At 44.4% G+C, this 23,290-nt stretch overlaps 1 protein-coding gene across 1 annotated transcript; it reads left to right on the top strand.

The window, feature by feature from the left end:
* The first annotated feature begins 722 nt into the window (after window positions 1-722).
* On the top strand, window positions 723-2,006 carry LOC123424760 (universal stress protein YxiE-like). The gene is made up of 4 exons (XM_045108437.1): window positions 723-1,115; window positions 1,211-1,308; window positions 1,429-1,547; window positions 1,691-2,006. The coding sequence occupies exons 1-4, from the start codon at window positions 878-880 to the stop codon at window positions 1,776-1,778; spliced, it is 543 nt and encodes a 180-aa protein (XP_044964372.1). The 5' UTR covers window positions 723-877; the 3' UTR covers window positions 1,779-2,006.
* Window positions 2,007-23,290: the final 21,284 nt, after the last annotated feature.

Here is a 23,290-nt window from a genome sequence, read left to right as displayed (position 1 = left end):
CTGCAGAACAAAATGCCACCACATGTAGCAGATCCTGCCGCTGCCGGCCACCCACGGGCTTCGCCCACCAACGAAAACCGACAACGACGAGAGGGAGTGAGAGGAAGGTTAGGGGTGAAGGTAGTGGTTTTGGTCAACTGTCCGAGCCGCCCGTGGGACGACGCGGTGGTTGTGATCTCACTTGGCTACAGATTTATGTTTGGATAAGGCCAATAAATTTGTAAACCATGGTTCGATAGAAACGCTAATATACATGGTTCTTAAGGTTTCTCTTGATGAAGCTTATATCTAGGTCAATTTAGAAAATTGCAATTGCATTTTTAATGAAGTTGCTCTTTTCTACGAAATGTACAAGAGTACACTAAAATTACACTTTCCAGCAGGAAACTTAGATAGACATAAAACAAATCTTAGATTACTTGGGATTTAGCAAACAAAACCAAACATCTTCTTCTCAACCCGCCAAAACAAAATATCTTCTTCTCACAAGACGAAGGTGCCGCTCTCGAATTCTCTTCCAACCCAAATCCCAACACGCATCTCCAGTGCATCAGGAATCAGCACGCACCGACGGAAAAGAAACGACCGCAACATCCCCCCGAACCGTCGCTGCCGTCGCCGTCCTCATCCAGCGGGCAGATGATGAGAAGTGAAAAGCAACATAACAGAACGGAAACCGGGGGAGCCCTGCCGTCATCAGCTCCCGCCACTCGTAACCGCGCCTCCGGTTTCGCCACTCTCACACCCGCAATGGCGGCTGACAGACAAGTAAGCTATATATATAGGCCTAGCCCCGCGGCCTTGAGCTATAACCACTTCAACCAAGAAACCTTCTCTAAAATCATCAGTTATAATCGTCGCGTCGTTCGATTGCTATATGATGGCGGAGACCAAGGCGGTGGCTGGTGCGGCGGAGGCGGGCCCGGCGGAGGAGGGGAGGAGGAAGACGGTGGTGCTGGTCGCCGTGGACGACAGCGACCACAGCTACCGCGCGCTCGAGTGGGCCGTGCGGCACGTGGCGGCGAGGGCCGGGGTGGCCGGCGCCGGAGCGGTCGAGCTCGTCGTCGTCCACGCCAAGCCGCCCCCTTCCCCCGTGGTCACCATGGGCGGCCCCGGTGCGTCGTTAACCTCCTCTTCTATGCTTCATCATCGTTTCGTGCTCCCGAATCGGAGCGAGCTTTGACTGATGAGTTCTGCGGATTCGTGTCAGGCGTGTCCGGCGACGTGGTGAGGTTGGTGGAGGCGGACCTGCGCAAGAAGGCCGAGGGCGTCGTCGACAAGGCGCGCCGCCTCTGCGTCGCCAACTCGGTAACATAACATCCGCTACTCGCAGCTCGTCGCATTGCGGCATGGACCGATAGATTAACGATCACACGTTGCATATCCGTAAAACCTGTTGCTGCTTCTATTCTACGAAACCGCATGCAGGTGCAGGGCGTGGTGGATGTGGTCGACGGGGAGCCGAGGCACGTCCTGTGCAACGCCGTCGAGAAGCACCACGCCGATCTGCTCGTCGTCGGCAGCCACGGCTACGGCGCCATCAAGAGGTGCTTGATTTTCGACCGCACTATATCGTCTAAGTCGACTGATTATAGTATTGACTGAGACTTCGCTCTCAGTTGACTGAATTTTAGCAAAGCCGATCGTCTAATCGTGACGGGCTTTTTGTCTCAACTCCTCTTTCTCGCAGGGCATTGCTTGGGAGCGTGAGCGACTACTGCGCCCACCACGCGCACTGCTCTGTGATGATAGTCAAGCAGCCCAAGTTCAAGAACTGACCTCCATTTCCGGAGTTAGATCAATCGTGTGCCCACTTCCAGTGTTGGGATTGTGCCATTTATGTGCCTACACAATGTATCCCTACTAATTATTTCTACTCCAAAGTGTGTACTCCCTTTCTTCTTTATTCTGCATATTAGCGGTCAAGCTGTGTAACTTTCGATCAAATTTGTAGAAAAAAGTTATGAACATACGAAATACTAAATCAGTACGTTAAATTCATCAAATATATTTTCACAATACATGTGCTTGTTTTTATTAACGTTCATATTATTTTCTATGAACTTGGTTAAACTTTATACATTTTGACTTACAACAGAGCTAAACTAAGTAAAAACAGAAAGAACATTATCAGTGCCACACATGATGCTTGTAGTTCATCTTCATATATCATCACAAATTTGCCCTTACGGCCTTCTTCGAAAGACTCACCATTCAATGATCCCTCACTTTTGATGAACTTTTTACGCAATTTTTAAGTTTCAAAAATGAAATATTTTGTATTACTGTTTACTTGCATAAGACAACTATTTCTTTGTTCAAAATAAACTTAGTCTGAAAATATTGTTAAATAACGCCTTCATGTTTTTATTAGTGTTTACTTGCATAAGGCAACAAAAATGGATTGTTGTAGACTTAACAAAAACTGTATTGACTTAGACTAAAAATCTAATACACTCAGTCGAAAAAATCACAGCAGTGTCAGTTCAAAAATGGAATAGAAACATTCCAACAATGCAAGAGAGCCGGGCAAAAATAGCATTGACCCAATATAAAATTTAGTTGATTCAGAAAAATTGTACACATTGGTCTAGTTTTTTTTTTTTTTTTTTACTTCAATCAACACTAGTTTAAAAGTACAGTACTTATGAATGCAAAGTGCAATCAAGAAAAAGGTTAATTCTAAGGAACCTTGCTGAAACCAACACAATGTGAAAGCAGATCCCAAATTGGATGCTCCAGTTAATAGTACTAACTTTTGAAGCACTTGAACCATCTTCTACTCGCTTTAATCAATTTCTCTTTGTATCGGCGGCGCCATCCAATTACGGTATGCGTGATGGTGCAAGCCGTGTTGCTAGACAATGACAGACGACGGCTTTTTCTCGATTCTTTTTTTGTTTTGGTGCGCTCTTTCTTTTTGATAGAAAGAGGGTTCAGTGGGAGGGCACGGGGTAGTTGTCTTGACCAATAATCCCTCCATCCTAATTATTTTGTCTTAAGTTTGCCTAAAAAATGATGTATCTAAATATTAAAATATAACTAGACATATTTATATCTAGATAAATTTAAGACAATAATTTTAGGACGAATGGAATATTGTATATTAAAAATGCTAAACGCACTGACTCTCTACAGGTGTTTTACGGACCCTTTTTTAATAACCTCTCCATCTTACTGATTTTCATCGGGTGGGGCCCCTCACTCCCCCCTTAATCCCATCGCTACTTGACCAATCAATATTACCCTATAAAATGTCTGGAACTTTCCGTCGATGTAGCGTTGCCGATTATATATTGTCTCTCTTGTTATGATTGGTAAGTGAAATCATTGTTTTAGATGAACCTATTGCTGCCCCGCATAAAGAAGACAACATGCCTCAAATAATATTATACTCCCTCCGTTTCAAAATATAAGACCTTTTAGAGATTTTATTAGAAGACTACATACAGAGCAAAATGAGTGAATTTATACTGTAAAATATGTCTATGTACATCCGTATGTAGTTTATAATACAATCTCTAAAAGGTCTTATATTTAGGAACGGAGGGAGTATGTCCTTTCCGCGTGTCAATCTCTATGTTGTGTGGAGCTGAGAGTGCTTAGTTGTAAACGAGTAGTATGTATCGTTCAAACTAATGCTTGATTTAGAAATATATCCAAAAAGAAGAAGAAAAAAATCAATTAATATATCTTGCCTATATTAGGATGATATCATCTAGTCTGTGGCCTTCTTCATTGCCCGCTTGGTGCGTATGCTCAAACATAAGGGGCTAGATGTTGGATGGGAAGCTCGAGCCAGGTAGCAGCATGGTGAAGAAAGAGATCGAAACGGCCAAAATTCATGATTTTTTTGTTGTCTAGGACTAAATTGCTTCTACTGCTCCCTCCTCCCCTTGTGCACCATGCCCCCTCTCCCTCTCTATAATTCGAGAGGCCAAGATTTGCATATGGATGGTGCACTCATTGAGAAAATAATTACCCCTTCCTTCTTACCGAAACAAAATCCGATCGCCCCCTCGTACCTCCATGACTTTCATGTCAAACTGAAAAGCACATGGAGCGACTTGATGTGTAGCAATGACATCTTATGATGTAGCATGACAAGTACTCACAGTTCTTTTGAGGCTCATGGCTGGCTGTCAAAATAAGTTGCCTTCTCCCCTGTTTATTCTAGAAGCTTACATTTTCTTTTGAAAGCCTACTAGTTAACCCTTAATCAGTGTATCTCTGAAATAAAAATTATTAGCAAGACATCTTATTTCCATAGCTAGCTTTAAACCCCAAAGGAGGGTTCAATTATCAATTTCTCTCTAGCATTGCAATTTGTCATGTTCATCATGCCAAATTTTAAAACATGTGGGCGAAGTTCCTCTATTTAGCTTGTCAAGTCTCTATGTTGCATCATGGCAAATTCCTAAACACATGACAAATTACTCTGTTGCAGTATGTCAAACTCCTGACAAATTTTGCGTGCTAGCACCACATTTTTGTCAACATGATTCTTTTTTCTATAATAGTATGCCAAAAACTTCCTGTGTAGACTAATATAATAATGTTTAGATCATTACGTTAGTGATCTAAACGATTTTATATTAGCTTATAGAGGGAGTATATCTGTCATAGCATGGCAATTCCCAAGCATCAACCTTTTCTTTTGAGAATTGTCAACGCTTTATTGATCGATGTGAACACTCATGGGAATACAAGAGTGCTCATGCGAAAAAATTAGCCACAAGTGACGTCCCTGAATCAGGCTACAAGTGGGAACTAGCCATCTGCGACCGTCATGCGAAAAAATTAGCCACAAGCATGCAACTGTGTTATGAAGCTTCCTTCCTGTGAGTTAGAGCATCTCCAGTCACTCTCCCCCCCCGCCCCAAGGGCGTCAAATAGCGCCTCTTGGGGGCTCGTCGGTGCTTTTCTCGGCGCGCGCGGGGGTGGTGGGTGGGTGGGTGGGTGGGGGGTCTGGTTCACAGCCGTCGCCCCATGTTCGCCCCCCCAGGCGATGATTTGAAATTCAAATTCGGTCCAAATTTGACACACTTCGGCACAAATTTAACAAAAAAACTATATTTATCACATAGTCCATCACAGAAATCAATACAAATCAAATTATTCAACGAAGCAAACTCATATTTTGAACACAAATTAAAACACGTCAAACTACGCGTTGCCCTTGAGCCTCCGTAGGTGCTCCACCAGATTGTGCTGTACTTTTTGATGCACATGTGGGTCTCGGATCTCCTGACGCATATTCAGGAAGGCAGACAATGCTGCCAGTACCTGGTGATCAATAGCTGCAAAAGGACCTTACTTAAAATATGGTTCAGCGTCAAACAGTAGCTCCTCCTGCTCGCTCGCAATGACCATGTTGTGCAAGATGACACAACAATTCATCACCTCCTACATCTGAGGTTTCAAGAAAATCAGAGTGGGGTACCGGACAACAGAAAATCGAGATTGGAGCACACCAAATGCCCGCTCGATATCCTTCCTACGAGCCTCCTGACACTTAGCAAAGTAGGAGTTCTTGCATCCTGGCACAAGGTTGGAGATAGTCTTGACAAATGTGGACCAACTTGGATAGATGCCATCTGCTAGGTAGTATTCCTTATTGTAGTGGCGCCCACTGATCTCGAAGTTCACCGCAGGAGCATTGGCCTTCAACAAGCTTGGCAAAGACATTCGAGCACTATAGTACGTTGCTGTCATTGTGAGTTCCTGACATACCAAAGAAGGAGTGCCAAATCCAGAGGTCATGTGTGGCCACTGCCTCAAGTACCACACTACAAGCTCGTTTAGCGCCTTTGTACATCCCCTGCCACGTAAATGAATAGTTTTTCCATGCGCAATGCATGCAGTCGATGCTTCCAAGCATCCCAGGGAATCCTCTTGCTACATTCTGTGTTAGGATCCGAGCAGTGTCTTCAGCATTGGTTATCACAAGTATTGTGGTCCAAATACTACAACCACTGTCCTGAAAAACTTATACAAACATTCAATGGTGGTGGACTCGACCATGCATCCATAGTCTTCATGTATATCACTAGGGGCTCCATATGCAAGTATCCTCATAGTAGTCCTGCACTTTTGGAGTGAGGAGAATCCAACTGTGCCGGTGCAATCCTTCTTGCAAATCAAATATCTGTCAAACTCCCGGATGGCATTCACAATCTTGAGGAAGATATTTTGTCCCATCTAACAACAGCATCAAAATACTTTCTCGTTGTGCAATGGAGCGTCGACGAAGTAGTCGGCGTAGAGCACGCAATAGCCCTCCTTTCAAAGCATCTGCTTGCTCTTGCGGCGGCCCGGCGCCGAGCCACCTCGCCGTGACTTTGCATTCTTCATGAACAGGTCGGCTAGCGCGGCGAGGATCATGAGGTACTCTTCGTCGTTGGGGTCGGTTTCCTCCTCCATCAGAGACACGAAAGGAAAAGTATCGTCCTGCCACTCGCCGGTCGAATCTAGGCGGGGAAAAGGCGTTTCCCGCGTGACAGTGATGGCCCGCGCGACACTTTTCCTTTGTTCGAAGCTCTCAAGTGCCCCAGTGCGCTGGGTTTCGCCTATGATCGCCGGGTCAAAAAATGGGCCGAACCGGCAAAATTCGGCGGCATGGGGGCGCGTCTGGGTCGTTTTTTCGGCATCGATGGTAAAAAAGGGCCCGGTGGGGCCTCTTGGGGGGGGGGGTGGAGATGCTCTTAGTCTAACGATTGATCTAGCATATTCTACTCTCCCCATTTTTAAAATAAGTCTTTTTATGAGATTTTGTTACAGATTACATACAGATGTATATAGATATATTTTAAAGTGTAAATTCACTCATTTTGTTTTATATGTAATCCGTACTGAAATCTCTAAAAAAACATATATTAAAGAACAGAGGAAGCATTTCGTTTCATCTACTAATTATGTCGACAAGCAGACGTCCGCGAAGAGGGCATGTAGCTTTTGTGGGTTACCCATATAAGTGTTGGGGAAGGTCGCATGGGAAACAAAAAAAATTCTACGCGCACGAAGACCTATCATGGTGATGTCCATCTACGAGAGGGGATGAGTGATCTATGTACCCTTGTAGATCGTACAGCAGAAGCGTTAGTGAACACGGTTGATGTAGTGGAACGTCCTCACGTCCCTCGATCCGCCCCGCGAACAATCCCGCGATCAGTCCCACGATCTAGTACCGAACGTACGGCACCTCCGCGTTCAGCACACGTACAGCTCGACGATGATCTCGACCTTCTTGATCCAGCAAGAGAGACGGAGAGGTAGAAGAGTTCTCCGGCAGCGTGACGGCGCTCCGGAGGTTGGTGATGACCTTGTCTCAGCAGGGCTCCGCCCGAGCTCCGCAGAAACGCGATCTAGAGGAAAAACCGTGGAGGTATGTGGTCTGGCTGCCGTGGAAAAGTCGTCTCAAATCAGCCCCAATACCTCCGTATATATAGGTGGGAGGGAGGGGACCTTGCCTTGGGGCTCAAGGAGCCCCAAGGGGGTCGGCCGAGTCCAAGGGGGGAAGGCTCCCCCCCCAAACCGAGTTGGACTTGGTTTGGTGGGTGGGAGTCCTTCCCTTCCTTCCCACCTCCCTTTTTTTTTTCTTTCTCTTTGATTTTTCTTTGTATGGCGCATAGGGCCCTTTTGGGCTGTCCCACCAGCCCACTAAGGGCTGGTGCGCCACCCTTATGGCCTATGGGCTTCCCCGGGGTGGGTTGCCCCCCCGGTGAACTCCCGGAACCCATTCGTCATTCCCGGTACATTCCCGGTAACTCCGAAAACCTTCCGGTAATCAAATGAGGTCATCCTATATATCAATCTTCGTTTCCGGACTATTCCGGAAACCCTCATGATGTCCGTGATCTCATCCGGGACTCCGAACAACATTCGGTAACCAACCATATAACTCAAATACGCATAAAACAACGTTGAACCTTAAGTGTGCAGACCCTGCGGGTTCGAGAACTATGTAGACATGACCCGAGAGACTCCTCGGTCAATATCCAATAGCGGGACCTGGATGCCCATATTGGATCCTACATATTCTACGAAGATCTTATCATTTGAACCTCAGTGCCAAGGATTCATATAATCCCGTATGTCATTCCCTTTGTCCTTCGGTATGTTACTTTCCCGAGATTCGATCGTCAGTATCCGCATACCTATTTCAATATCGTTTACAGGCAAGTCTCTTTACTCGTTCCGTAATACAAGATCCCGCAACTTACACTAAGTCACATTGCTTGCAAGGCTTGTGTGTGATGTTCTATTACCGAGTGGGCCCCGAGATACCTCTCCGTCACACGGAGTGACAAATCCCAGTCTCGATCCATACTAACTCAACGAACACCTTCGGAGATACCTGTAGAGCATCTTTATAGTCACCCAGTTACGTTGCGACGTTTGATACACACAAAGCATTCCTCCGGTGTCCGTGAGTTATATGATCTCATGGTCATAGGAACAAATACTTGACACGTAGAAAACAGTAGCAACAAAATGACACGATCAACATGCTATGTCTATTAGTTTGGGTCTAGTCCATCACATGATTCTCCTAATGATGTGATCCCGTTATCAAGTGACAACACTTGCCTATGGCCAGGAAACCTTGACCATCTTTGATCAACGAGCTAGTCAACTAGAGGCTTACTAGGGACAGTGTTTTGTCTATGTATCCACACAAGTATTGTGTTTCCAATCAATACAATTATAGCATGGATAATAAACGATTATCATGAACTAAGAAATATAATAATAACTAATTTACTATTGCCTCTAGGGCATATTTCCAACAGTCTCCCACTTGCACTAGAGTCAACAATCTAGTTCACATCACCATGTGATTCCAACGAATCCAACACCCATATAGTTATGGGGTCTGATCACGTCTTGCTCGTGAGAGAGGTTTTAGTCAACGGTTCTGAAACTTTCAGATCCATGCGTTCTTTACAAATCTTTATGTCATCTTATAGATGTTGTTACTACGTGCTATTCGGAAATGCTCCAAATATCTACTCTACTATATGAATCCGTTTCACTACTCATAGTTATTCGGATTAGTGTCAAAGCTTGCATCGACGTAGCCCTTTACGACGAACTCTTTAACCACCTCCATAATCGAGAAAAATTCCTTAGTCCATTTGTTACTAAGGATAAATTTTGACCGCTGCTAGTGATTCAATCATGGATCACTCTATGTACCTCTCAACAGACTTTGAGTCAAGGCACACATCAGGTGCGGTACACAGCATGGCATACTTTAGATTCTACGGCTAAGGCATAGAAGACGACCTTCGTCTATTCTCTTTATTCTGCCGTGGTCGGGTTTTGAGTCTTACTCAAATTCACACCTCACAACGCAACCAAGAACTCCTTCTTTGCTGATCTATTTTGAACTCTTTCAAAAACTTGTCAAGGCATGCATCTTGTTGAAACTTCTATTAAGCGCTTTCGATCTATCTCCATAGATCTTTGATGCTCAACGTTCAAGTAGCATAATCCAGGTACTCCTTTGAAAACTTCTTTCAAACAACCTTGTATGCTTTACAGAAATTCTACATTACTTCTGATCCACAATATGTCAACCACATATACCTATCAGAAATTCTATAGTGCTCCCACTCACTTCTTTGGAAATACAAGTTTCTCATAAACCTTGTACAAACCCAAAATCTTTGATCATCTCATCAAAGTGTATATTCCAACTCCGAGATGCTTGCACCAGTCCATTGAAGGATCACTGGAGCTTGCATACTTGTTAGTATCTTTAGGATCGACAAAACCTTCTGGTTGTATCACATACAATGTTTGCTCAAGGAAACCGTCGAGAAAACAATGTTTTGACATCCTACGTGCAATATTTCATAAATAATGCATCAACAACTAACATAATTCTAACAGACCTTTAGCATCGCTACGAGTGAGAAAGTCTCATCATAGTCAACTGTTTGATCTTTATCGAAAACATCTTTGCGACAAGTCGAGCTTTTCTTAATAGTGACTTATCACCATCATCGTCTGTCTTCTTTTAAAGATCCATCTTTACTCAATAGTCCTACGACCATAAAGTAGTTCTTCCAAAGTCTACACTTTGTTTTCACAAATGGATCCTCTCTCGGATTTCATGGCTTCCAGCCATTTGTCGGAATCTGGGCCCACCATCGCTTTCTCCATAACTCGTAGGTTCACTGTTGCTCAACAACATGACTTCCAAGACAGGGTTATCGTACTACTCTGCAGCAGTACGCGACCTTGTCGACCTACGAGGTTTGTAGCAACTTGATTCGAAGCTCAATGATCATCATCATCAGCTTCCACTTCAATTGGTGTAGGCGCCACATGAACAACTTCCTGCGCCCTGCTACACACTGGTTGAAGTGATGGTTCAATAACCTCATCAAGTTCTACTACCCTCCCACTCAATTCTTTCGAGAGAAACCTTTCCTCGAGAAAGGATCCGTTTCTAGAAACAAACACTTTGCTTTTGGATCTGAGATAGGAGATGTACCCAACTGTTTTGGATATCCTATGAAGATGCATTTATCCGCTTTGGGTTCGAGCTTATCAGACTGAAACTTTTTCACATAAGTGTCGAAACCCCAAACTTTCAAGAAACGACAGTTTAGATTTCTCTAAACCTCAGTCTATACTGTGTCATTTCAACGGAAATACGCGGTGCCCTATTTAAAGTGAGTGTGGTTGTCTCTAATGCATAACCCATAAACGATAGTGGTAATTCGATAAGAGACATCATAGTATGCACCATACCAAATAGTGCGTGGTTATGACGTTCAGACACATCATCACACTATGATGTTCCAGGTGGCATGAACTGCGAAACAATTTCCACATCGTCTTAACTGTGTACCAAAACTCGTAACTCAGATATTCATTTCCATGATCATATCGTAGACAATTTATCCTCTTGTTACGACGAACTTCACTCTGAAACGGAATTGAACTTTTCAACATTTCAGACTTGTGATTCATTAAGTAAATACTCCTGTATCTACTCAAATCGTCAGTGAAGTAAGAACATAATGATATCAACTGCGTGCCTCAGCACCCATTGGACTGCATACATCAAAATGTATCACTTCCAACAAGTTACTATCTTATTTCATCTCAATGAAAACAAGGCCTTGCTCATGTGGTATGATTTGCATGTCACTAGTGATTCGAAATCAGGTGAGTACAAAGATCCATCAGCATGGAGCCTCTTCATGCAATTTATATTAACATGACTCAAGCGGCAGTGCCACAAGTAAGTGGTACTATCATCATCAACTCGTATCTTTTGGCACCAATATCATGAACATGTGTAACACTACGATCGAGATTCAATAAACCATTGAAGGTGATTATTCAATAAAATAGAGTAACCAATATTCTCTTTAAATGAATAATCGTATTGCAATAAACACGATCCAATCATGTTCATGCTTAACGCAAGCACCAAATAACAATTATTTAGGTTTAACACCAATCCCGATGGTAGAGGGAGCGTGCGACGTTTGATCATATCAACCTTGGAAACACTTCCAACACGTATCGTCACCTCGCCTTTAGCTAGTATCCGTTTATGCCGTAGCTTACATCTCGTGTTACTAATCACTTAGCAACCGAACCGGTATCCAATACCCTCATGCTACTAGGAGTACTAGTAAAGTACACATCAACGTCATGTATATCAAATACACTTCTTTCGACTTTTGCCAGCCTTCTTATCTACCAAGTATCTAGAGTTGCTCCGCCTCAGTGACTGTTCCCCTCATTACAGAAGCACTTAGTCTCGGGTTTGGGTTTAATCTTGGGTCTCTTCATTAGTGCAGCAACTGTTTTGCCGTTTCACGAAGTATCCCTTCTAGCCCTTGCCTTTCTTGAAACTTAGTGGTTTTACAAACCATCAACTATTGATGCTCCTTCTTGATTTCTACTTTCGCAGTGTCAAACATCGGAATCGCTCAAGGATCATTGTATGTATCCTTGATATGTTATAGTTCATCACGAAGCTCTCACAGCTTGGTGGCAGTGACTTTGGAGAACTATCACTATCTCATCTGGAAGATTAACTCCCACTTGATTCAAGCGATTGTCGTACTCAGACAATCTGAGCACATGCTCAACAATTGAGCCTTTCTCCTTTACTTTGTGTACAAAGAATCTTGTCGGAGGTCTCGTACCTCTTAACAAGGGCACAAGCATGAAATCACAATTTCATCTCTTTAGAACATCACTTATGTTCCGTGACGTTTTACAACGTTTTCGGCGCCTTGCTTCTAAGCCATTAAGTATTTTTGTACTGAATTATCGTGTAGTCATCAGAAACGTGTATGTCGGATGTTCACAGCATCCACAGACGACGCTCGAGGTGCAGCACACCGAGTGGTGCATTAAGGACATAAGCCTTCTGTGCAGCAACGAGGACAATCCTCGATTTTACAGACTCAGTCTGCAAAGTTTGCTACTATCAACTTTCAACTAAATTTTCTCTAGGAACATATAAAAACAGTAGAGCTATAGCGCAAGCTACATCGTAATTCGCAAAGACCATTAGACTATGTTCATGACAATTAGTTCAATTAATCATATTACTTAAGAACTCCCACTCAAAAAGTACATCTCTCTAGTCATTTGAGTGGTACATGATCCAAATCCACTATCTCAAGTCCGATCATCACGTGAGTCGAGAATAGTTTCAGTGGTAAGCATCTCTATGCTAATCATATCAACTATACGATTCATGCTCGACCTTTCGGTCTCATGTGTTCCGAGGCCATGTCTGCACATGCTAGGCTCGTCAAGCTTAACCCGAGTGTTCCGCGTGCGCAACTGTTTTGCACCCGTTGTATGTGAACGTTGAGTCTATCACACCCGATCATCACGTGGTGTCTCGAAACGACGAACTGTAGCAACGGTGCACAGTCGGGGAGAACACAATTTCGTCTTGAAATTTTAGTGAGAGATCACCTCATAATGCTACCGTCGTTCTAAGCAAAATAAGGTGCATAAAAGGATTAACATCACATGCAATTCATAAGTGACATGATATGGCCATCATCACGTGCTTCTTGATCTCCATCACCAAAGCACCGGCACGATCTTCTTGTCACCGGCGCCACACCATGATCTCCATCAACGTGTTGCCTTCGGGGTTGTCGTGCTACTCATGCTATTACTACTAAAGCTACATCCTAGCAAAATAGTAAACGCATCTGCAAGCACAAACGTTAGTATAAAGACAACCCTATGGCTCCTGCCGGTTGCCGTACCATCGACGTGCAAGTCGCTATTTTCTATTACAACATGATCATCTCATACATCCAATATATCACATCACATCGTTGGCCATATCACATCACAAGCATACCCTGCAAAAACAAGTTAGACGTCCTCTAATTTTGTTGTTGCATGTTTTACGTGGTGACCACGGGTATCTAGTAGGATCGCATCTTACTTACGCAAACACCACAACGGAGATATATGAGTTGCTATTTAACCTCATCCAAGGACCTCCTCGGTCAAATCCGATTCAACTAAAGTTGGAGAAATTGACACTTGCCAGTCATCTTTGAGCAACGGGGTTACTCGTAGCGATGAAACCAGTCTCTCGTAAGCGTACGAGTAATGTCGGTCCAAGCCGCTTCAATCCAACAATACCGCGGAATCAAGAAAAGACTAAGGAGGGCAGCAAAACGCACATCACCGCCCACAAAAACATTTGTGTTCTACTCGAGAAGACATCTACGCATGAACCAAGCTCTGATACCACTGTTGGGGAAGGTCGCATGGGAAACAAAAAATTTCCTACGCGCACGAAGACCTATCATGGTGATGTCCATCTACGAGAAGGGATGAGTGATCTACGTACCCTTGTAGATCGTACAGCAGAAGCGTTAGTGAACGCGGTTGATGTAGTGGAACGTCCTCACGTCCCTCGATCCGCCCCGCGAACAATCCCGCGATCAGTCCCACGATCTAGTACCGAACGTACGGCACCTCCGCGTTCAGCACACGTACAGCTCGACGATGATCTCGACCTTCTTGATCCAGCAAGAGAGACGGAGAGGTAGAAGAGTTCTCCAGCAGCGAGACGGCGCTCCGGAGGTTGGTGATGACCTTGTCTTAGCAGGGCTCCGCCCGAGCTCCGCAGAAACACGATCTAGAGGAAAAACCGTGGAGGTATGTGGTCGGGCTGCCGTGGAAAAGTCGTCTCAAATCAGCCCCAATACCTCCGTATATATAGGTGGGAGGGAGGGGACCTTGCCTTGGGGCTCAAGGAGCCCCAAGGGGGTCGGCCGAGTCCAAGGGGGGAAGGCTCCCCCCCCAAACCGAGTTGGACTTGGTTTGGTGGGTGGGAGTCCTTCCCTTCCTTCCCACCTCCCTTTTTTTTTCTTTCTCTTTGATTTTTCTTTGTATGGCGCATAGGGCCCTTTTGGTCTGTCCCACCAGCCCACTAAGGGCTGGTGCGCCACCCTTATGGACTATGGGCTTCCCCGGGGTGGGTTGCCCCCCCGGTGAACTCCCGGAACCCATTCGTCATTCCCGGTACATTCCCGGTAACTCCGAAAACCTTCCGGTAATCAAATGAGGTCATCCTATATATCAATCTTCGTTTCCGGACTATTCCGGAAACCCTCGTGATGTCCGTGATCTCATCTGGGACTCCGAACAACATTCGGTAACCAACCATATAACTCAAATACGCATAAAACAACGTCGAACCTTAAGTGTGCAGACCCTACGGGTTCGAGAACTATGTAGACATGACACGAGAGACTCCTCGGTCAATATCCAATAGCGGGACCTGGATGCCCATATTGGATCCTACATATTCTACGAAGATCTTATCGTTTGAACCTCAGTGCCAAGGATTCATATAATCCCGTATGTCATTCCCTTTGTCCTTCGGTATGTTACTTGCCCGAGATTCGATCGTCAGTATCCGCATAACTATTTCAATCTCGTTTACCGGCAAGTCTCTTTACTCGTTCCGTAATACAAGATCCCGCAACTTACACTAAGTCACATTGCTTGCAAGGCTTGTGTGTGATCTTGTATTACCGAGTGGGCCCCGAGATACCTCTCCGTCACACGGAGTGACAAATCCCAGTCTCGATCCATACTAACTCAACGAACACCTTCGGAGATACCTGTAGAGCATCTTTATAGTCACCCAGTTACGTTGCGACGTTTGATACACATAAAGCATTCCTCCGGTGTCCGTGAGTTATATGATCTCATGGTCATAGGAACAAATACTTGACACGTAGAAAACAGTAGCAACAAAATGACACGATCAACATGCTATGTCTATTAGTTTGGGTCTAGTCCATCACATGATTCTCCTAATGATGTGATCCCGTTATCAAGTGACAACACTTGCCTATGGCCAGGAAACCTTGACCATCTTTGATCAACGAGCTAGTCAACTAGAGGCTTACTAGGGACAGTGTTTTGTCTATGTATCCACACAAGTATTGTGTTTCCAATCAATACAATTATAGCATGGATAATAAACGATTATCATGAACTAAGAAATATAATAATAACTAATTTATTATTGCCTCTAGGGCATATTTCTAACAATAAGCCCACGTAAATATGTGGAAGCATACATGTTGTTAAATGCAAACGACTAATTTGGGGGCTACAGGTTGAAGCTTTTCTTCAAATATATGCTAAAGACCCGGCTCATCTTTAACAAAGATGACCCGGACCTTGGGGGCTATAGGTTGAAGCTTTTCTTCAAATATATGCTAAAGACCCGGATCATCTTTAGCAAAGATGACCCGGCCCTTGGGGGCTACAGGTTGAAGCTTTTGTTCAAACATATGCTAAAGACCCGGCTCATCTTTAACAAAGATGACCCGGCCCTTGGGGGTTACAGGTTGAAGCTTTTCTTCAAATATATGCTAAAGACCCGGCTCATCTTTAACAAAGATGACCTGACCCTTTGAGGCTACATGTTGAAGCTTTTCTTCAAGTATATGCTAAAGACTTGTCTCATCTTTAACAAAGATGACCTGGCCCTTGGGGGCTACATGTTGAAGCTATTCTTCAAATATATGCTAAAAGACCCGTCTCATCTTCAAGAAGATGACCCAGCCCTTGGGGGCTACAAGTTGAAGTTTTCTTCGTAATACAGATTAAAGACCCGACTCGTCTTCAAGAAGATGACTCGGCCCTTGGGGGCTACATATTGAAAATTTCTACAAAGCTCGGCTCGTCACAGATGACTCGCCCTTTGAAGGGCTAATGGGAGTATATGTAAAGGAGGATAACAGGTATCATACCTCATGTTTTCTTCTCACCATATTAACCAAGTTTTTCTCCATTTCATGACTCGTCTCCAGGCGACTCACAAAGCGAGAGTATAATTCATCAAACTCCAGCTTCTCAAAGTTGGGAAGCTTCAATTTGGTCATGCCCTTCTCTACAAGAATTGGGGCATCCTTGGGCGCATGCTTGGTCAATACTGCGGATGCAGGTTTGGAATAACCTGTTCCAATGACGAAGAGTGGATCTGTATCAGGCATCACGTCTTCAGCCGCCTTTTGAGAGCTTGGCGGATTGGGAGGTTCAGTTGTTTCCTTCTGCGGGCTTAGCGGTTCATCCTGGATATCAGGGAAGTTGTCAGGAGCTTCGGCGTAAGTGTCAGCCGACTCATCTTCAGCCTCCGGGATGGAAGCAGTCATTCCAATTATCTCAGCCGCTTTGAGAATGGATGACGACTCGCCGGTTTTCCTTTTCTTCGCTTGAGCCCTACAAAGGATGGCAATTATGTTAAAACAGAAACATTGGCATCCAAAGAACATGTCAGCAAATAAACTCACCCCTAAAGGCGGATTAAAGGGGGAAGAGCCGAAGCAGCCGAGTCGCCAGATGAGGGAGGTAAAACCTGTTGGGCATAAGATTCGAAAGATTGTGTAAATCATAAAGAATTGGTCGCATAAGAAATAGCATTTAGTATAACACACACCTCGCTGTGTCATTTGCGACCAGCCGTCTTCTCAGGCAACCCGGACAAGAGATCGCCAGAATGGCTTCGAGTCTGGTTTGGTGTGAAACTCTCCTTCTTCAAAAGGAAATTGGGATCTAGATGAGCATATGGGTGAGACAGGGGAACTTTCGTACAGACTCGCCTTGCCGGCCTGGGAGGGGAAGAATTTGAGTCGGAAGAAATGGAAATTACCTCGATGTCTTCATCTTGGCTCTCCATATCATCATCCTATAAACAGAAAATGGCAACGCTTAAGTATGTACTGAGGCCGAATAAAAAGGCAAGAAGCATTTACCTTTGAGTGCTCCTCTGCGGAGCGAGATTCGCCCACAACAGAGGATTCTTTAGCGATGGCTTTTCCCTTGGCTTTCTTTTTCTTTGGAGCGGCTTTCGTTGTCGTATTTTTGGCAACGGTTTTAGATCTTCGTTTCCAGACAGACGAGTTCTTCTGGTTAACATGATTGGAGGCCGGGTCAGAAATCAAGCTCAAAATGATAAAGAAAACAAGACAAGCGAGTCAAAGTCGTTTACCTCTCGAGCCAGGTTGGAGACACAAAACGGCTTTAAGCCAATCTTGGAGCAATTCTCAATTATCTCACCACATTGTTTCTTCACAATGTTGACAATATCTTCTTCCGCAAGCATAACGTTGTAGAAGCATTGCAGATGGTTTAAGTTGCCGTCATATTCACACATTAAGCCGTCCCGACAGCTCATAGGCATTATTCGCCACTCCACCCAACAACGAATCAGGTCAATTCCAATAAGGCCATTGGTGGTCAAAGCCCTAAGTTTGGCGAAGACAGGGGCGAGCGAAGCTTCTTCCTCATCAGTTAGCTTCTCGGGCAGCTCAAAATCCATGGGTAGACGTTCCTGCCTGAAACCTGGCAGAGGGTTCTCGGAGGCTGGAGTAGTGTCACGACAGTAGAACGAAGTCTTTCGCCAACCTTTGGGGTGACTAGGGAGAGCGGCACCCGGGAACCCACATTCCCGTCGTCTCTGAATGTTTACCCCGCCAAGTTCTAGGCAGGGGCCGTCAGCGAATTCGGTTTGGTGGTTCAAATAGAAGAATTTCCTGAACAAAAGGACGGTAGGATCCATCTGCAAGTAAGCTTCGCAGAACACTTGGAAGTGACAAAGGTTGGTGATCAAGTTCGGCCCTAAGTCCTGGAGATGGAGTTTGAAGAAATGGAGTACGTCTCTGAAGAATTTCGAGCCGGGCGGTATGAAGCCCACTAAATATGTTCAGTAAAAACCGCAACCTCCCCATCGGCGGGTTGCGGGCGTTGTTCTCCTAAGGCGGCTCGCCAACCGACTATTTCCCGCGGAGCTAGAGTTCCCACTTTGACAAAATCTTCGAGGACCTTGTCGCTGACCTCTGACGGCAACCAATTGCACTTGGAAATGTGACCCAGGGTCGCAAAGGCGTAGAGGCAGAAATCTGCATAAAGGCGATGTGCGGGTCATAAGGACCTGAGGAAGTATTAACTCGCCAAACGAGTGGTTGGGGAAGCATCTAAACAGAAACGGTGACTCGCCGCAGCGTGGAAGGCATTTAAACAAAAACTATGACTCGCCGCAGCTTGGGGGGCATCTCGACGGAAATATTGATTCGCCACAACCTGAGAGGTGTCTAGACTACAGTTACGACCCGCCACGACCTAAGGACGAATTGCTTTTCAAGTTTTCCTTAGTAAATTTCCTGGATATGAGGTAAACATGTTTCCCACACGGTGCTAGGAAATATGGATCTACGGGTGCCCTAAACAAAAGAAATATAAGAATATACTCTACGGGTCCTAAGAACACTAAGGGTGCAGAAGCACCGCGGGATCCATTGTGGGGACCGGATTTTCGAGGATTTTAATTTTCCTTCAAATGGCCCTTAAGTATACCAGCCCTAGGAATACTGTTAGCTGGCACACCTTTCCTTGATATAAATGTCCAAGCAAAAATACAAATTGAGGTACAAGACCAAGGTGGTCTAATGAGTACATCAAATGGTTTCTAGTGGTTGATGGCGGAAGCGGTTCAAGGATCTCCAACGTCTATGGAACTCCATTTCCCATAGGAACAGCTGACCGGGCTAACTCCTATCTCAAGCTGCTGTCTTTGATGCCTATGCTCCAGGTTTATCGTCGAGCTTATCCTCTCCAAGCTCTCAATCTGGCCAAGACAATAGCCAGGGACAAGCCAGTGAGTACTTTGAATGTACTTGCAAACATCAAGGAACAAACATATAATTTGCAGGGTCAAATATATACTTATAACAATGCCACAATACTTCGTCAACCCAGAAATAGTACTCAAGTATTAGTAGTAAAATTATAATCATACTAAAATTTAATAAGCAAACATTAATGGTAATAATAACAAATGCAATATAAAACATGCCACAGTCGGACGTCTTAGCGACACCACATAAGGGGCTTATATGAAATAATAAACATGCCACAGTCGGGCGTCTCAGCGACACCACATAAATGGCTTATATGAAATAATAAACATGCCACAGTCGAGCGTCTCAGCGACACCACATAAAGGGCTTATATGAAATAATAAACATGCCACAGTCGGGCGTCTTAGCGACACCACATAAAGGGCTTATATGAAATAATAAACATGCCATAGTCGGGCGTCTTAGCGACACCACATAAAGGGCTTACATGATAAAATAAAGAATATCCAGGAGGTAGAACCATCCCAGGGATATTCAACAATCAAAATCATAAGGGTTAGTGATGTCCCACAAGCGTATGGGATCGCAACAGTTTTCGAGGGTAGAGTATTCAACCCAAATTTGTTGGTTCGCACGACGGGAAGCGTAAGAATATTCTTAAGTATTAGCAGCTGAACGTGTTAGATTCAACCACACCTGAAAGATTAGTGTCTGCAAGCAAAGTATTAGTAGCAAGGTAGTATGATAACAACGGTGCCAGAAACGATCTGTTGACAAGGCAGACTATTCCTAACTATTCTATCAATGGCGCTAGTAAAAGCCTTGCTGACAGGATGTTAGTGCCGCTTACCTAGACCGGCAACGGCGCCAACAAAGTCTTGCAACAAGTAACACCGGAGTAGTAAGGAATAGTAGTAGTAGCAGCAGCAAAGTAACAAGTAACAACAGTAGTGACAGCAGCAGCAAAGTGGCCCAATCCCTTTTATAGCAAGGGACAAGCCTAGGCAAAGTAACGTAGCGAGGACCAGTAGTAGAAGACTCGTAGGCAGTGGATCGGTGATGGATGAGTGTAACGGATGTGATTCATCATGTAACAGCTCTAACAGGGAGAGATATGTGACTAGCTCCCGTTCATCAATCTAATGTAGGCATGTATTCCGTATGTAGTCATACGTGCTTAGGGAAAAGAACTTGCATGACATCTATTGTCCATCCCTCCCGTGGCAGCGGGGTCCTAATGGAAATTACGGGATATTAAGGTTCTCCTTTTAATAAAGAACCGGACCAACGCATTAACACGCGGTGAATACATGAACTCCTCATACTATGGCCATCTCCGGGAGTGGTTCCGGCTATTGTCACTCCGGGGTTGCCGGGTCATAACACATAGTAGGTGACTACAACTTGCAAGATAGGATCTAAAACACACATATATTGGCGACAACATAATAGGTTCAGATCTGAAATCATGGCACTCGGGCCCTAGTGACAAGCATTAAGCATAGCCAAGTAGCAGCAACATCAATCTAGAACATAGTGGATACTAGGGATCAATCCCCGTCAAGAACTAACTCGATTACATGATAGATCTCATCCAACTCATCACCGTCCAGCAAGCCTACGATGAGATTACTCACGAACGATGAAGAGCATCATGGAATTGTCGATGGAGAAAGGTTGATGATGACGATGGCGACGATTTCCCCTCTCCGGAGCCCGAAACGGACTCCAGATCTGCCCTCCAGATGAAGAACAGGATGTGGCGGCGCCTTCGTATCGCAAAACGCGATGAAACTTTCTCTCTGACTTTTTCCAGGCGAAACGGAAGATATAGAGCTGAGATTGGGGGCGGTGGTGCCACGTGGGCCCCACAAGCCTGCACGGCACGACCTAGGGGGGTGGTCGCAGCCTGTGGGCTTGTGGCCCACTGGCAAGCCCCCTCAGGTGGATCTTTGCGCAGGTATATTTCTTTTATTCCATAAAAATCTCCGTAAATTTTCAGGACGTTCCGAGAACTTTTATTTGTGCACAAAAACAACACCATGGCAATTCTCCTGAAAACAGCGTCAGTCCGGGTTAGTTCCATTCAAATCATGCAAATTAGAGTCCAAAACAAGGGCAAAAGAGTTCGGAAAAGTAGATACGACGGATACATATCAACTCCCCCAAGCTTAAAGCCTTTCTTGTCCTCAAGCAATTCAGTTGACAAACTGAAAGAGACAAACGAAAAACTTTGACGAACTCTGTTTGATCTTGTTGTTGCAACTATGTCTAACTCATAACCAGAGTTTCAACAAGATCACAAGCAAACTACAAAAGCAAATGACATCTAGGTCTCACGGTAAACTCATATCAATGGCATAATCAACTAGCGAGCAAATAATAATAAGCCTCAAATGTCAACACTTCAATCAAAACAACATGAAGTAGTACGAATAGATGGTATCTCGCTAGCTCTTCCTAAGACTGCAAAACATAAATGCAGAGCACCTTCAAAGACCAAGGGCTGACTAAACATTGTAATTCATGGCAATGAAGATCCAGTCATAGTCATACTCAACACAGTTAAAAGCAAAGCATAAAAATGACAGAGGTGCTCTCTAATTGGTGCTTTTGTAAGAGGAGGATGACTCAACATGAACATAAATAGACAGGCCCTTCACGGAGGGAAGCATTGATTTGCACAGGTGCCAGAGCTCAAGCTTTGAAAACAGAGATAATAATTTTGGGTGGCATGCTTTCATTGTCAACGCAATGACTAAGAGTTCTCAACATCTTCCACGCTACACATGCTATAGGCGGTTTCCAAACAGAAAAGTAAAGTTTTAACTCCCCCACCACCAATCAATCACACTCCACGGCTAGCCGAATCCTCGGGTACCGTCCAAACCAACATCAACCCTGGGGGAGTTTTGTTTGCAATTATCTTTTCGATTTGAGTATGGAACTGGGAATTCCAATTACTGGCCCCTTTCTCGTGAATGGTAGTGAATAAACACATATAGAGGATAACACGCCTAGCATGGAAGATACCAATAGCCCCCTGTCACCACATGAGCGGTTCGGGCATGCAAAACAGATTATTTCTTGAAGATTTAGAGAGTGGCACATGCAAATTTACTTGGAACGGCAGGTACATACCGCACATAGGTAGGTATGGTGGACTCATATGGCACAACTTTGGGTTTATGGAAGTGGATGCACAAGCAGTATTCCCGCTTAGTACAAGTGAAGGCTAGCAAAAGACTGGGAAGCGACCAACTAGAGAGCGACAACAGTCATCAAAATGCATTGAGAGTAACTAACATTGAGTGCAAGCATGAGTAGGACATAAATCACCATGAACATGAACATCATAGAGGCTATGTTGATTTTGTTTCAACTACATGCGTGAACATGTGCCAAGTCAATCCACTTCAAACATTCAAAGGAGGATACCATCCTATCATACCACATCATAGTCATCTCAACATTCATGTGGGCATCCAGGACAAACCATTATAAGCTCCTAGCTAAGTAAGCATGGCATAAGCAACTATGATCTCCAAGTTGTCATTGCAAACATGTTTCTCTCACAACAAAGTTGAATGAGACATGATGAGCTAGTCATATTTACAAAAACAAAATAGATCGAGTTCATACCAGCTTTTCCATGCTCAGACACTTCATCATATATCGTCATTATTGCCTTTCACTTGCACGGCCGAATGATGTGAACAATAATAAGAGTGCTCGTGCATTGGACTAAAGCTGGAATTAGCAGGCAAACACAAAGGAGAAGACAAAGTAATATGGTTCTTTGAAAGCTAAACAATAATAAGAGTGCTCGTGCATTGGACTAAAAAGAAAACTACCTACGCGGGAAAACTCCCAACAAGCAAAAGAAGAAAAGAAAATCTTTTTGGTTTTTCTCAAACGAGACAGACACACGAAAAGAAAACGAGAAAAATAAAATAAACTAGCATGGATGATACAGTGGCAAAGTGTGAACACCGACTAACAAAGTCCTAGCGAAATATAGTCGGTGAGAACACGTACTCCCCCAAGCTTAGGCTTTTGGCCTAACTTGGTCTACTCCCAAGGATAGTCCTAGCGAAACCCAAAATCATAAT

The sequence above is a fragment of the Hordeum vulgare genome, chromosome 2H (genome assembly GCF_904849725.1).
Source record: "Hordeum vulgare subsp. vulgare chromosome 2H, MorexV3_pseudomolecules_assembly, whole genome shotgun sequence".
Lineage (NCBI taxonomy): Eukaryota > Viridiplantae > Streptophyta > Magnoliopsida > Poales > Poaceae > Hordeum > Hordeum vulgare.
This window is presented reverse-complemented; position numbering and strand designations above follow the sequence as displayed.

Coding starts and splice junctions, on each gene's coding strand:
- LOC123424760 (XM_045108437.1), top strand. CDS start 878: ATGATGGCGGAGACCAAGGCGGTGGCTGGTGCGGCGGAGGCGGGCCCG. Junction 1,116..1,210: donor GGTCACCATGGGCGGCCCCG/GTGCGTCGTTAA, acceptor GATTCGTGTCAG/GCGTGTCCGGCGACGTGGTG. Junction 1,309..1,428: donor GCCTCTGCGTCGCCAACTCG/GTAACATAACAT, acceptor AACCGCATGCAG/GTGCAGGGCGTGGTGGATGT.